The 15544-nt window shown below is 43.8% G+C and overlaps 1 protein-coding gene across 6 annotated transcripts in view; it reads left to right on the top strand.

The window, feature by feature from the left end:
• Window positions 1–15209, top strand: part of salm (spalt major) — a 98285-nt gene extending 83076 nt beyond the window's left edge. For 2 of the 6 annotated variants that reach the window (XM_076365929.1, XM_031987669.2), the window contains exons 2-8: window positions 441–3872; window positions 4877–5010; window positions 6479–6751; window positions 7517–7784; window positions 8286–8434; window positions 8867–9040; window positions 9608–15209. In XM_076365929.1, coding sequence (XP_076222044.1) covers window positions 441–3872; window positions 4877–5010; window positions 6479–6751; window positions 7517–7784; window positions 8286–8434; window positions 8867–9040; window positions 9608–10012 — 4835 coding nt within the window. In that variant the 3' untranslated portion in view covers window positions 10013–15209. Of the gene's footprint in view, window positions 1–440; window positions 3873–4876; window positions 5011–6478; window positions 6752–7516; window positions 7785–8285; window positions 8435–8866; window positions 9041–9559 lie in introns of all 6 variants that reach the window. The other 4 variants (XM_076365931.1, XM_076365930.1, XM_076365932.1 and 1 more) reach the window with 4 other exon arrangements.
• The last annotated feature ends 335 nt before the right edge of the window (window positions 15210–15544 follow it).

Genomic DNA, 15544 nt, shown 5'->3' on the forward strand with positions numbered 1-15544 from the left:
CAAATGGTCTCCATTATTGTCAACCGAATCGTGAGAATTTGCTCTCCACGATTACAAAAGTTTATTGTACACGCAACGAATACAAAGCGATCTTTTATGCATTTACAACATTACATTCAGAATGCGTAAAATTTTAACGAACTTTCAAGAAGTTCGTGTTCCTTTACGCTGTAGAAACGAAGAAAGTTTTCGTAAATTAAATAGAACGGCTATTATCTGCAGAATTAATTGAGAATTAGACAAATTTTCTTATAATATTTACTCATTTGTAGAATGTAATACAATTACCCTAGAAAACTTCAATTTCTTGCCGTCCGTTCCGAAAGAATTACCTTCGATTTCGTAGCATTTTAACGGACATTAATTATACAATCAACATACTTACTAATCTATAAGATTTTTTAACCGCATTAATAATATCTAAAATATTTCTGTTACAGGAGAAGAAAATGACTTCACGTCGGACGGCGAGGAGAGCGGCGGAGCAGGAATCGGCGGCGACGAGGCCGTGGATCTCACCGCGTCCAGGTCGCATCAGGGCGACGAGGATGATAAGGACCAGGACGACGCTTTGGAGGAAGACGAAGAGGAAGGCGTGGACGAACAGGATGAACAGGAGGACGACGAGGAAGGCTCGCGTAAACAGATGCGTCACCGACAGGACGCGGAGAATAACAACAACTTCGTGGAGAGCGGCGCGGCCGCTGGCCTCTTCCCGCCAGCCGGGACCAGTCACGTCACCCTGGAAGCGCTGCAAAACACGAAGGTGGCGGTCGCACAATTCGCCGCGACAGCGCTAGCCGGTGGCGCGGACAGCGAGGCAGCTCTGCAGGACCTGGCGCTGCTGCAGAGCACATTGTACACGTTGCAACACCAGCAGGTGTTCCAATTGCAACTAATCAGCCAGCTCCAGCAGCAACTGTCCATCACGCACAACCAGTCGGTGCAGCCGCAAACGGTGGGCGAGCCCTCGGATAACAAAGAAGTATCCCCGTCGCCGATCATCCACCCCAAGCCTCTGTCAAGCCTGACGTCACCCCCGTCATCGCGTCCGCCGAGCCATCAGCAAACCTCGCCGGCTCCTATGACGCCTAATCTGTCCCAAGAACGCCCGACGCCGACCAGCAGCGCCTCGCCCTTGAATCTCCCGCTACCTTCGTCGAACGTGACCGGCACTACCGCCGCCAATAGCAGCAGCAGCGGCAACAGCGGCAGCCAAGTGCCGATGTCCCATCAAATGCCGCCCCTGTGCTCCATCAGCTCGTCCCTCGCCTCGTCGATCATAACCAACACCGATCCACCGCCGTTGCACGAGCCAAACACCCTGGAGATGCTGCAGAAGAGAGCCCAGGAGGTACTCGACAACGCCAGCCAAGGTCTGCTGGCGAACAACCTCGCCGACGAGCTGGCGTTCAGGGGCGGCAAAGGGTCCCGCCCATCGCCGTACGACTCGAAGTCCGGCGGCGGCCGGGGCGAGCCGTTCTTCAAGCACCGGTGCCGCTACTGCGGCAAGGTGTTCGGCAGCGATTCGGCCCTCCAGATCCACATACGATCGCACACAGGTGAGCGACCCTTTAAATGCAACGTCTGCGGCAGCCGCTTCACCACGAAAGGGAACTTGAAGGTCCACTTCCAAAGGCACACGGCCAAGTTTCCACATGTTAAGATGAACCCGAATCCCGTTCCGGAACACCTGGACAAGTACCACCCGCCCCTGCTGCAGCAGATCGCCTCCGGTCAGAGACCGATGCCGTCACCGCCACCGCCGCCACCCACCTCTCATCATCCCACGTTTCACCCGGCGGCGGCGGCGGCACACGGTTTTCTACCTCCTCAGCCACCCCTGCCGCTCAGCCTTGCCCTGCCCGGTATGCCGCCCCTGTACAGATCGCCGGTAGTCGCTGCTCACCGGGACGACCAGGACGTACCGGAGAACCTAAGCAAACCCGTCACTACTGCCCCGACCACATCTTCTCCACATTCCCCCGCGATTGTGTCGAACTCTCGTCATTCCTTTCACGACAATCACCAACAACAAAAGCAGCAGCAGCAGCAGCAGCAACAGCCGCAACAGCACCAGCAACAGCAGATCGAGCAGAGGGACGAGATCAAGCTGGAGCATCGGTCGCCTATGCAAGAGCAGTACCACCAACGGCCGACGAGTCGAGAGGCCGCTGAGAGGATAACCCCAAAGAAGGAGCCGGAAGAGGCTGAGGAGCCCACGGAAGAGGAAAGCGAGGACTTCGAGGAAGCATCCAGGAGGTATTTGAACTCACCCCAGTCGTCCGTGAACCCGCTCTCTCAGCCGCAAACCTACGAAGACTGCAGCATGGACAGCAAGATTAGCGGAAGGTTAGAGGCAGACGGTGACATGGAAGTCGACGAGGAGATCGAGGAGCAGCCAGAAAACCTATCCAGTCGGGGAACAATGAACCGTCTGCCGCAGCAGGTCGTTGCTTATCCAGGAGCTTCTCCAGCCAGCAGTAGCGCTAGCAGCGGCAGCCTTCAGACGTCTTTCGCTGGAATCCTCTTTCCCGGTCCACCAGCCCATCACCAGATACCCCACCACGCAGCGACCTCGGCCGTAAACGCGCCCGCGATCTCCGCCAACGAAATGATTGATCCCGCGAAGGATCCGGCCATTTATTCCAGTCTCCTACCGCGACCGGGCAGCAATGACAACTCCTGGGAAAGCTTGATCGAGATCACGAAGACCTCGGAGACGTCGAAGTTGCAGCAGCTGGTTGACAACATCGAGCACAAACTGACCGATCCCAACCAATGCGTGATCTGCCACCGCGTCTTGTCCTGCAAGAGCGCGCTCCAGATGCACTACAGAACCCACACCGGTGAACGACCGTTCAAATGCAAAATATGCGGTCGCGCATTCACCACCAAGGGCAATCTGAAGACGCACATGGGTGTGCACAGAGCGAAACCACCACTGAGGGTACTACACCAGTGCCCCGTCTGCCACAAAAAGTTCACGAACGCACTGGTACTGCAGCAGCACATACGCTTACACACGGGCGAGCCGACTGAGCTCAGCCCGGAGCAGATACAGGCCGGCGAGGTGAACGAGTTCCCGCCCGGTTATCCTCACCACCCGTTAGCATCGTTCCTACCGCAAGGGTTTCCGCCGATACATCCCGCCAGCGCGGGATTTCCTCTAGGTTTTCCACCGAAATTGGAGCTGAAAGAAGACATCCAACAGCAACAGCACCAGCAGCAGCAGCAGAGGTACCCGGGAGATCAGAGTGAAGAAGCGGAGGATCAAGAGGACGAGGAAGAGGATCGTAGGGAAGACGACGAACGATGTGACGTGAACCGCGAAAATCGGTGCGAGCCAGAAGACGAGCATGATCACGAAAGCGAGGAGAATGATCATAAGGACGTCTCTTTGCCCAGTTTCTCTACTTCCCTCGCGGCTCTAGAGAACCAAGTGCGGACTATCACCACGATAGCTGCTTCGAGCGCAGGGAACGCCGGTAGGTCGCCACCGTTTCACCGGTACAACGGCAGCGAGAAGAGCAGTAGCCCGCCGAACCCCGGTGCTCCCCTAGATCTGACCCCAAGGGCGTCCTCGACTCCAGCCACCGTGGCATCGATACCGACGCCGCCGCCGCCTCCTCAGACGGCTCCGACACACCATCCACACCCATTCGGCATGTTCGCAGGCCTACTGCAAGCGGTCTCCTCGTCGCCATCCACCAGCAGCATAGGATCCACGAGCGTGAATAGTGTCAGTTCGATGAACGCTATGACACCGGGATCCGGCGCCGCTGGGCCCCTGGCGTCGCTAACCACGTCGGCCGTGTTGGCTGCCACGTCCACCTACAATCCGCTCGGCCTGGCTGTCGGAGGGCCAGCAGGTAGGCGCTGCTAGCATCAGGGCGAGCTGCAGTTCCTGCTACACCTCCCGATCGATCTGACACTGATTCACTGATCCTCGACCGAAAGACTGACTGATATATATATATAACATATATATTATATATTTGTCCACCTTAAATCCAAGCTCTCTGTAACTATCGACATCCTGTTTGTGGTGTAGCCGGACCTAGCACTCCCACCCTTCCACTTTTTGACTTCGTTATTATCGTCTCTATGTATACACCTATTTCTTTTCGGAACTTCTCTCTCTCTCTCTCGCTCTCGCTCTCTCTTTCTCTCTCTCTCTCTCGCTCTCTCTTTCTCTTTCTCTCTCTCTTTCTCTCTCTTTCTCTTTCTCTCTCTTTGTTTCTCTGTCTTTTACTCTGTTGTCTATCTACGTCTTGTTTGTGTCTCTCTTCCCCCCCCCCTCTCTCTCTTTCTCTCTCTCTAGCTCTGTTTGTCTGTGTCTCTGGTTCTCATTCTCACTCTCATTGCCTTTTTAGTCTGTGTTCGAGTCACTTTTGCGTTCTGATTCCGGAAATTATTATAGAGACCATCAGTTTTGTATTTATCCAGTTTTTTTCTTTCTCTGTCTGCATAAAAGAAAGTCAGAACTGTGGACACATGGTGAATAAATAAAATCTTTTTTACAAAAAGTTGATTGTTGCGTTCACTATTCATTTCAATCCTTCCGTCGGACGATCGAGCGTAACGGTTAGCTTCGGAGCCTCTTTTTCACGAAAGAATTGTTTGTACAAGCATAGATTTATCGGGCAGATGATAAAAACAAAAAAGTCAATTGTTGCTCGAGTCGCGAATGTTCGCGTTACAAATCGTCTTTGTTGTCGCCGAGAGATTATTCTCGCGCCGAGATTAGCCTACTTTCGCGCGCCCGTTGCCGGTGGTTCGACGATTACAATCGCGGTTATAAATTGTTCTCGTAAGCATAGCACGTCGAGGAAGTGTCGAGAAGCGAATTGTAAAGAGCTACGATCTGTTACAGTGCGTGGAAACACCACATGTAATATCTGCTACAAGACATTTGCGTGCAACTCCGCGCTGGAGATTCATTACCGGAGCCACACGAAGGAGCGACCTTTCAAATGCACCATATGCGACCGAGGCTTTTCCACAAAGGTAATAGACACTTTCTTAAAATCGATCTGTTAGGTGTACTGATGAGCGGTTTCACATTTTCTCAGTAAGACGTTAAACGACGTTGAAACTCGTTTTAGCTTCTCGTTCTATGCTCGATGAAAAGCTACGTGAAACGTTGGCGAACAATGGTGAAGAACATTATTAATCCTAATTTCTCCCTTCGATTGTAAAAGGAGAGTTGACAGCAAGAATATTTTTAACAATCTTGTCCGTATAAAATTCAATTCAATAGGTTTTAAAAATTAATTTGCAATCAACCTCGGCGTATTATATAAACTAAACGTTAAAAACTACTTAGCACTTTGGTTGGATTTATTATAGATAATTTTTACTATTATTTGTTTGGAATATAAACATCGGTGAGAGAAACATAAATTAACAGGGTTCGTGCTTGTATTCATGTTGAAACGATCAAAGATATGGAATGGACGTTATGCACATATAAAATCCAGTTTTTAAAATATTATCAGTAATGGCAGTACAGGTCGTAGTGATAATTATGTTTATGTAAATATGAAATTAGCATAAAATATCAAGACAACGAACTTTATGAGTCTGACTGTTATTGTTTTCAAAGATCTCTGATCGTGAATAAGTATATACACATTACATTATAAGTATATAACAATCGTATTCGTGCCAAGAGAATAGTATGTAAATGGTAACTACTTTTTGCAAAGCAGGCATCGTAAAATAACAAAGGAAAAAAATCAAACCGCTTACCAAATCGATTTATTTACGAAAACAATAGCGTATATCCAGTGTCATTGTTTAAAAATAACATCTTTTCAATACCAAAAGGAAAAATAAGTGATTTTTTATACTTCGTATGCAATTTGATTGCAACGCTCAATAATTTGTTTCATTCACCAAGAAATCCCTGAAGTTCGATCCCTTCAAAACAATCTCGCAGTGTTATCTTATTTTTAACATATTGACGATCGGTATCTGGTCGGTGTGACCTCCGTCAATCAACCATTACCAGCTTATATCACGTACACGTAACTTTATGTCTTCAGACCTATCATTTCAAATTAAAATACTTATTAACGTTCTTATATGTATATATATCATAAATTGCGAAAACTATTAGTTTTATTTGTATCCAAACAATAAATATATTCACTTCTATAAACATCGCTTAGATAAGTTTGTAAAAAATGCTGACAACTTATAAAATTATACAATACAATAGACTGCCTTCGAAGTTTTAAGAACGCAGTTAGAGATCCATTGAAATCATTCGGATTCTATCGTTTATTGTTAGAGTGAAACATTTCAGTACACGTTAGGCACATAATGGCCGAATCTTCGCGCGATAAGGATCGATCAAACGATCCTCCATGTCATCGGGATCGAAAACCGGTGACCACGCCCAACAAAACTTTATCCGTATCGTGTTTTGGACGGACCTCTCTCTATCTTTGTTTTTCTACGATACTTTCAGAATGACGGTTCCGGTCAGCAAACATGCAACTGCACAGCGCAACCGTTGCCCGATAATAGTTCGATCACTTCACCCGATTCCCAATATCAAACATCGTGCGCCAGTAATCGAGAGAAACCGAAACGCAGGCGGCGGCGGCCTGAGGAACGGAAGAACCGGGGGCGGAGAGCTGCCGGAGGGGGGCGGGGGCTGACACCTGTCTATCCTGCCATCCGCCTACCCCCGCTGATGTCACCCGCCCTCGGACTTCTACCCTCGGCGCACAGCCTCCTGGTAAGAGCCTGCTCAAGCTTTGAGAACGAAACAAAAATGCCAATGATAACACCACTGTGCATCTTTTAACACTTTGCCAACTAAATCGACCCCGATTAAGCATCATTTTTATATATTTCTTCTGTTCAATGATCAAGATCAGAATTAGGTCAGAAACGCGCGAAGTGCAGATACCGCTAATGTTCAAAGTGTTAAAGGATTCCACATTACTGAATATTATCAAACAATTGTCCGTAGAATTTCTTTTCACCTTTTTCTTAATGATACACACTTAGGGAGCAAGTAACACATTTCTATTCAGCATACCGATTTTATTCGATTACAACAGTTTTGTTCATTATAACAATTCAACAATGGAATGACAGAAGTTTGAAAGTCTAATTGGGAACATCCCCCTAGCGTTCACACTGTTTTTTTTTTTCGTGTTCTCTCGATGTCCCTTTCCTTGCCATTCTTGCAATTCACTGTGTTGTCAGAGGCGACAACGATGGTTCCTACTTCTTTTAGCTTTCACACATCACATATATAATCACAATTATCTTCTACGTGTCTTGATAGAAATCGCTGTCGGGCGGTTACCACCGTCAATATCTCTTCCGACAAAACGTGAACTGATAAATATCTAAATACTAGCGAGTTCCTGTGTAATCATATGAAAGGACTTCGACCATCAGAAACTATTCAGTGTGGTGTAATCTGGACCGAGCGATCCAATCAAACAGTTCGTAAGAACGTTCGCCTTAAAAATAATATTCTGATCCGCAGGGTAACATGAAGCAGCACATGCTGACCCACAAAATCCGTGATATGCCACCGCATCTGTTCAGCGACTCGAAGCAGCAACTTCAGCAGCAGCAGCCGCCGGAGCACGAGAGCTCGAGGAGTCCTATGTGCGCGGAGGACGTTAGCCTGCCTCCGCCTCCGCCGCCTCCGCCTCCACCACCGCCGATGCCGCCAACATCGATAGAGCAGACGATCGCGGTGAAGAGATCCCCGTCCGAAGGAGAGCTGCCAGCGCCAAAGAGACCAGCCAGTAAGTAAGGACGCTAGCCGCCCCTCAGCGGCAGGGTCCAACATATCGCTTTTTCATCGAGCACAATCCGTCCAGTCCAAGGCTTTTCGCCGCTTGGCAAAACTAAACTATTTTCCGCTAACAGATCAGCTCATGGTTCCAGCATCTGCGATGACGATTAGTAGCCGAGACAGGGCAGTTAATTTGTCAACGGGCTTCGCTTGTTTGCACTTGCTTGCCATCTATTCTCTCTGTACACACCGCTATATATATTATATTCTTCTTCCACACGCACACCACCACCACCGCCGACAACCAGGGGAACAATCGATCTCTTTATCGTCTTTTTTTCTTCCGTCTCTCTGCCCCCGCTTTTCCGACTCAAGGGACGATCGTGTTCTCGATCGGAACACCGTCTTCAGTACCCTCCTGTGTCCATTAGTCGGGAAGCTTGCGGCCGCGCGCGCCGCCCCACTTGTGTCCACGGCCTGCTCAGAGAAAACTGTGTGTGTGTATTTGCAGGCGTGCCGAGCAAACACTTGTGCCAGATTTGCAATAAGAATTTCTCCTCGTCCTCGGCGCTACAGATCCATATGAGAACCCACACGGGCGACAAACCGTTCCGGTGCACCGTCTGCCAGAAGGCGTTCACCACCAAGGGCAATCTGAAGGTATACAGAACAATTTTGATCCTTCTCTTTCTCTATCTATCCACCTTTTTTTCTCTCTCTCTCTCTCGCTCTTTCTCTTTCTCCCCCCCCCCTCTCTTTCTCTCTCTCTTTCTCGCTCTCTCTTTTTCTCTCTCTTTCTGTCTGTCTACTTCTTCTCCCTTTCTACGTTTCCGTTTCTTCCTCTAGTTTTCTACTTTTTCTACGTTCCTCTCCCTCCCTCAAACCCTATTACTCATAATCGTTAGTGTGTTTTATTCCCATTTTTTGAGTCTTCGAGTTTTTTCTCTTCTCACTAACATTGGCTAGCTGCTACTGCTTGTACTAACGCTGACGCGTAACGTACAAAATTTCGAGCTCGATGAAAGACACCTGCGCCGGATTGATCGACTGTGACAGACGTACCGAGGGATGTTTTGTGATTTCTGCCCGTAGGTGCACATGGGCACTCATATGTGGACCAACGGGGCGTCGCGACGAGGCCGTCGAATGTCCCTGGATCTGCCTCCCCTACCAATCACGCCCAAGGACTCGGAGTTTCTCCAGCGGCGGCCGGATCTCTTTTACCCGTATTTACCCGCGCCGTTCCTTAACGGCGTGCAGCAGAAGGTATGTCGAACGCGAAACATTGCGTTTTCGTCCTGTTAGTTTTTATATGTATTGAGAATTTTGTAAACTCACTCAAAAAACAAATTACGATTTTTAACCTGAAACTATAAAGTGTCTGAGATCACATAAATCTTTAAAAATAGCGATGTGACTATACTTATTTTAAGATTTCAAAACGTCATGCTCTGATGACATACACGAGTTCTTAAAGAATCGTGCGATACAAAATTCTCATAAAACATAATACAATGTTATTTTACTTTTCTCCTCTATTGCACCAATTTTAATCTTCAGATTGAAATTAGTTCATTCGTAACAGATTTGTAACGGATATCCAAAGACCCTAAACCAGTAACTTCGAAAGCACTCTTATAAGGTGCTCCCATGAAAAACGAAAACCACGATCTCCCAGAACACGCGCCACACCAAATCGTCCAGTCCCGAACTAATTCTAATCACCGGGTATCCAGTGCATTCAGACAACCATTAAACAATCATTCTCTGTTTTGATTTTTATAGGTAATTGGTCCCGAATAAACCTAACCCGTCGGCGTGCATTACTTACAGTTGAACGAGATCTCGGTGATCCAAAGTAACAACGGCCTTCCGGGCCATTCTGTGGCGACCGGCAAGTACGCGGGCCTGTTTGGCTCGGTGTACGCGACCGGGGCTGGGTTCCCTTTGGACAAACAACCTATGGCGGCTACAAGCAATGGGCCCCTGGTCGACGGGAAATCATCGATTCCATCTGGGTCCATGCTCTTCCAGACGTCCTCGCCGTCCCATTCGCCTAGCACGCCGTCTTCTAACGGTAGCAACCAGAACTCGTCGGGGGTCCCCAGTTGGACAGGTGACGGGCTGCAGCATCACTACGACAGAGAGCCTTCGAATCGATCAGAAGGCGACTCGACACCACCGTCTACGCGACTCCCGCCGCCCCCAGCGGCCAGAGGCGAAGGGTTGGCCACGTGAAGTACAACCGGTACATATCTCTCACGTTCAACGCTGCACGCAATCGGAAACTGAACTCCGCCCCGCTCTAGCCAGCCGATAGAAGAGTGGTGGTTTGAGCCAGGCCAGTGTGCATCCATTCGAGTGCATTGGGAAATGAAAGAGACTCAGGACCAGAAAGTCCGACGACATATCTTCTCGTTAACACCCAGAGCCAGCAGATACCATGTTCCTATTGTCACACTAGTCTTAAACGTGTTAAAAGAGGACTGATGGGGCTTGGTCAATACCGGGCCCCACGTCCCGGTTCCCCAGAACCCCCGTGACGTGGTTTCGTACGAGGGTCCGACGTGCGCGGTGCCTAGACTGAGCCGGTCGGGCCGCAAGACACGTGGTGCCGCGACGTCCCGGCCCTTCGTTAATTCTCGACCGTCCATGCGCGTCAGTGATGGTCACCTCACTTAGGCTTATTTTACGTTACAAAATGTTCCGCGCAAACGGTGCCATTTAGCTCTTCGCCATACGATAGAATCGCTATGCTACTGTTCACTGTGCAACGAGAAAGAGAAGTTCGATGATGTCCAATTGGTCCCGGAGTCTAATTTGCTCCTGGACATTTCTCTAGAGAATCTCGAGCCCCGAATATTTAGTTAAATTTTGTATCGCTTTTGAAAACAGCGCAGTCTCGTTGCACGGTGAATTGTAAATGGTGCATTTAAACTGGTGGGGTTACACGGCATGTTCTGCGCGAGATGATATAAATATATACATAAAAGAAGAGAAAGATTATATATATATATAAATATATAAATATATAAATATAAATATGAATATAAATATAAATATGAATATAAATATAAATATAAGTATAAATATAAGTATAAATATAACTATAAATATGAATATAAATATTATATATATATATATATATACATATATATATATTGGTGCGAAGGGGTATGAGTGCGCAAATTGTATACATACACATCCGAGCGCATGTACAGCTTTCTTTTATGAGAAAGCCGTTTTTAGATATTTAGAAGCGGGTCCGGCAACGCACCTCGTTGTGATATGAGAGGAGCAGCCTGCAATCATTTAAACCAATGTACTTATACGTTGTATCATAGTATTATTATTTACACTCGATGTACAGTACGCACCGCAAATTAGCTTGACCTTCCTCTTTGTATAGAAAAAGACAGCCGACGTCTATTTTGTGTTCCCCCGAACCTCGACAGTCTTTTTTTCTTTTCTCTTCTTCTTTTCACTTTTTTCGATGAAGCGCCAGTAATCTACACGCGGAATTGGTGTTCGTTTCCGGTGGACATGGGTACAATCGCGATTCGTTTGGCATCGTTGTAAACTTCTGCAGAGGACATGGAAATATTTGTCTCAATTCTTCAGAATTATTATCCAGTTTATTTAATTCGATCAAATACATTTTATTGTTATATTTATCGAATTAAGATTGGAATTCGAATTTACACGAAGGAAACGTAACGAAAGTGGAATTGTTAGTGCCAGCTATCGATAAAACAGATTTATAATGATGTGTTTTGAGTTCAGGACATCCAGTAATTTGAGCTTTTAAGTTTTTTCAAGCCAATGGAAATGTAATGTACATTACAATGTATAGCAGGTCTGAGGGGGTTTAGAATAATCAATTTGTGTACGCCTAGCTCGAAACGATTTATATTAAAATCGAGACACTGGTAATTTTTACAATCAACACAGATTACGTGATATGCAACAAGTAGGTAATAATTAGGTTATTAGTGGGCATTTGAACAATATAATACAAAATATCATTGTTCCGTTCAGGCGTACAAAGTCATTGTAACAATGAAAGTTCAAAGTGAATGCATTCAGATTGATCGTCAAGGGGGTAGAAATGCTTAATTAATAGACTGCGGATTATTGTGCATTCGCAGATTGTGTAGATTTTTAAAGAGTATAAAAGATAGAGATTTTTATAAGATTTTATTCGTGCTCGTAACATTTCTAAACCTTTGAAGCTTTTCGCACCGGAATCAACAATAAAAGTACGCATAAAAATCTGCAGTTTGTTAATCAATAATAAATCCAGAAGTTATTCTTTCTCGGGCAAAATATTTTTTTTATTTCTAAACGAAAGGGTTGGCCTGACAGGATATCAATATTTATATACATTAGCAAAACAATTTCGTAGGAAAATTTGTATTCTCTATGGAACGACTTGATATTGAGATTTATATTGATCAGGCATTTTTTACTCTTCTTGATGAGTACCATAAATCCTTAAAATTTTAGAGATCTTTTTATTAATCTGAATGTAAAATAAATTATTATAAATTCAACAGTTTCGGTACAATCTGAACGTGAAAGAATTGTAAACTTTGACGAACTTCGAAATAATTAAAACCCCTCAGGCCTAAATAAAATACGAAATGAACGTACAAAATGGGTTTGTTAACACCCACTATCGGTAAAACAGATTTGTGACATCGTATTTCAAATTCAGAATGTCGGATAATCCGAATTCTGAATCCCTTAAATTTCTTTAAGATAACAAAAGGGAATAATGTACATTACAACGTTCAGTAAGTCTGATGGCGTTAACGAAAGAATAAGAATTGTATGGATATAAAGCAGTAATTTATTGATTATTTATTATGTAAAAACGGTAACCTAAAATCGCAAGTATTCGTTGAACTTAAAAACCATCAAATTAACGAAACCACAAATAAAATAAAATTAATTAGATGCAATTGATTGAAGTGATTCTGTTTACGCCGAAAATATCGTGACGGGATGCTTTGTACTGTATCGACGCCGTTACGTTATACATAATTTGATACGCGTTCCCAGACTCAGAATTGTAGACACGTAAAACCACCATTCATGGAATGCGATTAATCACACGCATTCGTACTCGAAAACTAATACTTACGTGTAACAGCTTTCCTCTATATTCTCGTGTTAAACCGTTGAAATGCGAAGAATATAACGAAGAAAAAAAAAGTAATAAGCGATATGCGTGTATAAATCTGTAAAAAGTATTGATAGCGACATACATGTGTCCAGTAGGCACTTTGCGTAATTTATCTGATTTTTAATTAGCTTAGAGATAACGTTTTAAGAGCTTTGTCGATTGGGAAACTGGTTGCGCGCGAAATAAAAAAGACCCGAAGCCACGATCTCGATCTCGACGATGAATCCCCGTAAATAAAAATTGCTGGAAATACAAAAATTTGAAATCCGTCGACTGAGAAGGAATCCTAGAACATCTCTGAGAACTAAAACTTTTTAAAGAATTCAGAAAATATTTCTGGTGTAAAGTTTCATTCCGGCGAAAATGTTAAATGAATTATTTATAATGAATATTAATTTCGACATTTCGACGTTTCACGAATTCAATAGTGGCAAGTTTAGAAAAGTATTATTTAACAGTTCGTATCCTCAATAATAAATTCCTTTTAACATTATCAGCGTATAAATACGCATTATGATACCTTAACATTTTGAGTATTATGAGCGTATAAATGCGCTCCGAAAAATAAGCTCGCGTTGATATATACGTTCAGAAAGATTTACTTATACTTATGTTGATTTTTATAAATGACTCATATAACCACCTTAAAGAAAATGCATTTTAATGCATTTTTACTACTGTGCAGGAAAAACTTTTACTTTCGCTCCAACCATACGAAACGCTTCTGCCCCGTACCGAAAGGGTTAAATTAAATGATATTTTCATGAATTTTAAGTATGTTTGATCCGTTTCTATGAAAATCGCACAATACCTCCACGGTATAAAGGATCAGATTAACCAAACAATCAAGAATAAACTTTTATATTTGACTGACTGACATAAACTGAATATTAATATCCTCATAATGAAAGAAATTAAACGTATCGCGTTCTTATTTACGTTTCTTTCTTTCCTAAAATTTCAATCAAACAATTAATTTAAACAATAGTCTCTCTAATTAAGTGGAATGAATGCGAATGAATATTTGCAAGGAAGTGAATGGTTATTAATAATAAGTAGACTGTGGCAATTCAAGCATTTATATAACATTTCCTAACTCACGAAACACGATAGAATACAAATTTCAGTAACTCAAACAATAAACAATAAATTATTTCAACAAATAAAATTCTACTGAATTTTTCTTTTAACAAAGCTTTATCAAACACGTTGAATTAGAATAAACATTCACAGTCTAACGACAAGTTCAATTGAATGTTGCATATATTGAAAGCGAGACGTGTGTTCCGAACAATTTCCAGACAATTAACTTTCATTTGTTTAAAAAAGACAAATAATCGACGTTGTATGACAAACACAACGAAAACAGAAATTCCAAAGAGGCATTGAAAAAAACACGAGATTTCAAGTATGTTTACGTGCATCACGCGGATATGAAAACATTTTCAATAATTAAATTCCACGACCGATCGACATGGTGGCTCGAATAAATGCAATCTACACTCATGACGTTACATTTCCTTTGAACTACAGTTGCGAATTGAAAAGCATATCGATGACGTGTCTTCTGGGCACTTATATTTTCACTTTGTAAACTAAATTAGCCAGAAACGAATGTATCGTGAATAGTTAGGCATGTTTAAACAATCGCATCCGTATCAAAAGGTATGAGAGAATTCGATATGATTTGTAATTCCGGAGTAAAAGAAATGAAAGGAAATGCATCCCATGCAGCGTGTATCGAAGAAAAAGACAGTTCATGATTGCGAGGATAGATGTAAGAGGAAAATCAAAAGATTCTCGTCAGTTGAAACCACGAGCGGTTCATCGACGAGAACGACGGATCTATAAATATATACATAACACTACTGTAAATAAGGAACACGTGATAAGTGGAAAATGAAATCGATTAGAGAAATCCGTGTAAATCATTAGTGTGTTACTAAAAAAAAAAGATGTTTCGTAAGATAAGTGGGAACGAACCCTTACGCGTTCGGAGTGTGCAGGTGTCGCGCGCGCTTACATACACAACGCCATTTTTCAAAGATGGAACGGGGGGGGACGAAAGTGCCCGATAGCTGATCCTTTGATTGCAAATTCTGTGAAATTGTCCAAAACAAGTATTGCTTTTCTGTACATATTGTATAATCCATGTATAAACACGACTCTGCTAATTGCGAAACCCATCATTGTAGTTAAATTACATTACGGATCATTATATCTATATCACTTAAACAATAAACAATTATTATGAGAATGAGTAAAGTTTGTTAATTTTCTGTTCTTTTCTCTACCAGCAATCGTAAAACCAAGTTGAACTGTTTATCGGCTCTCTGTTTGCCATATTTCTCGAAGAAGCAATTCCTGTAATGGAATGAAATTTCTTTAATTGAAGAAAACCCTTTGAAATACGTTTATACTTTGAAAACTGACTTATCTTTCAATTTCTTTTCGATATATTTGATGATAATTTTTATGGAAAAAAATGATGAAAATAACAAAGGAAATGAAAAAGAATAACTTTATTCCTCATCGGCGTACGAAAGTTGAGGGTGACTGAAGCTACGACCAACCCCTGTGTA

Source organism: Nomia melanderi, chromosome 3 (genome assembly GCF_051020985.1).
Source record: "Nomia melanderi isolate GNS246 chromosome 3, iyNomMela1, whole genome shotgun sequence".
NCBI classification, from domain to species: Eukaryota; Metazoa; Arthropoda; class Insecta; order Hymenoptera; family Halictidae; genus Nomia; species Nomia melanderi.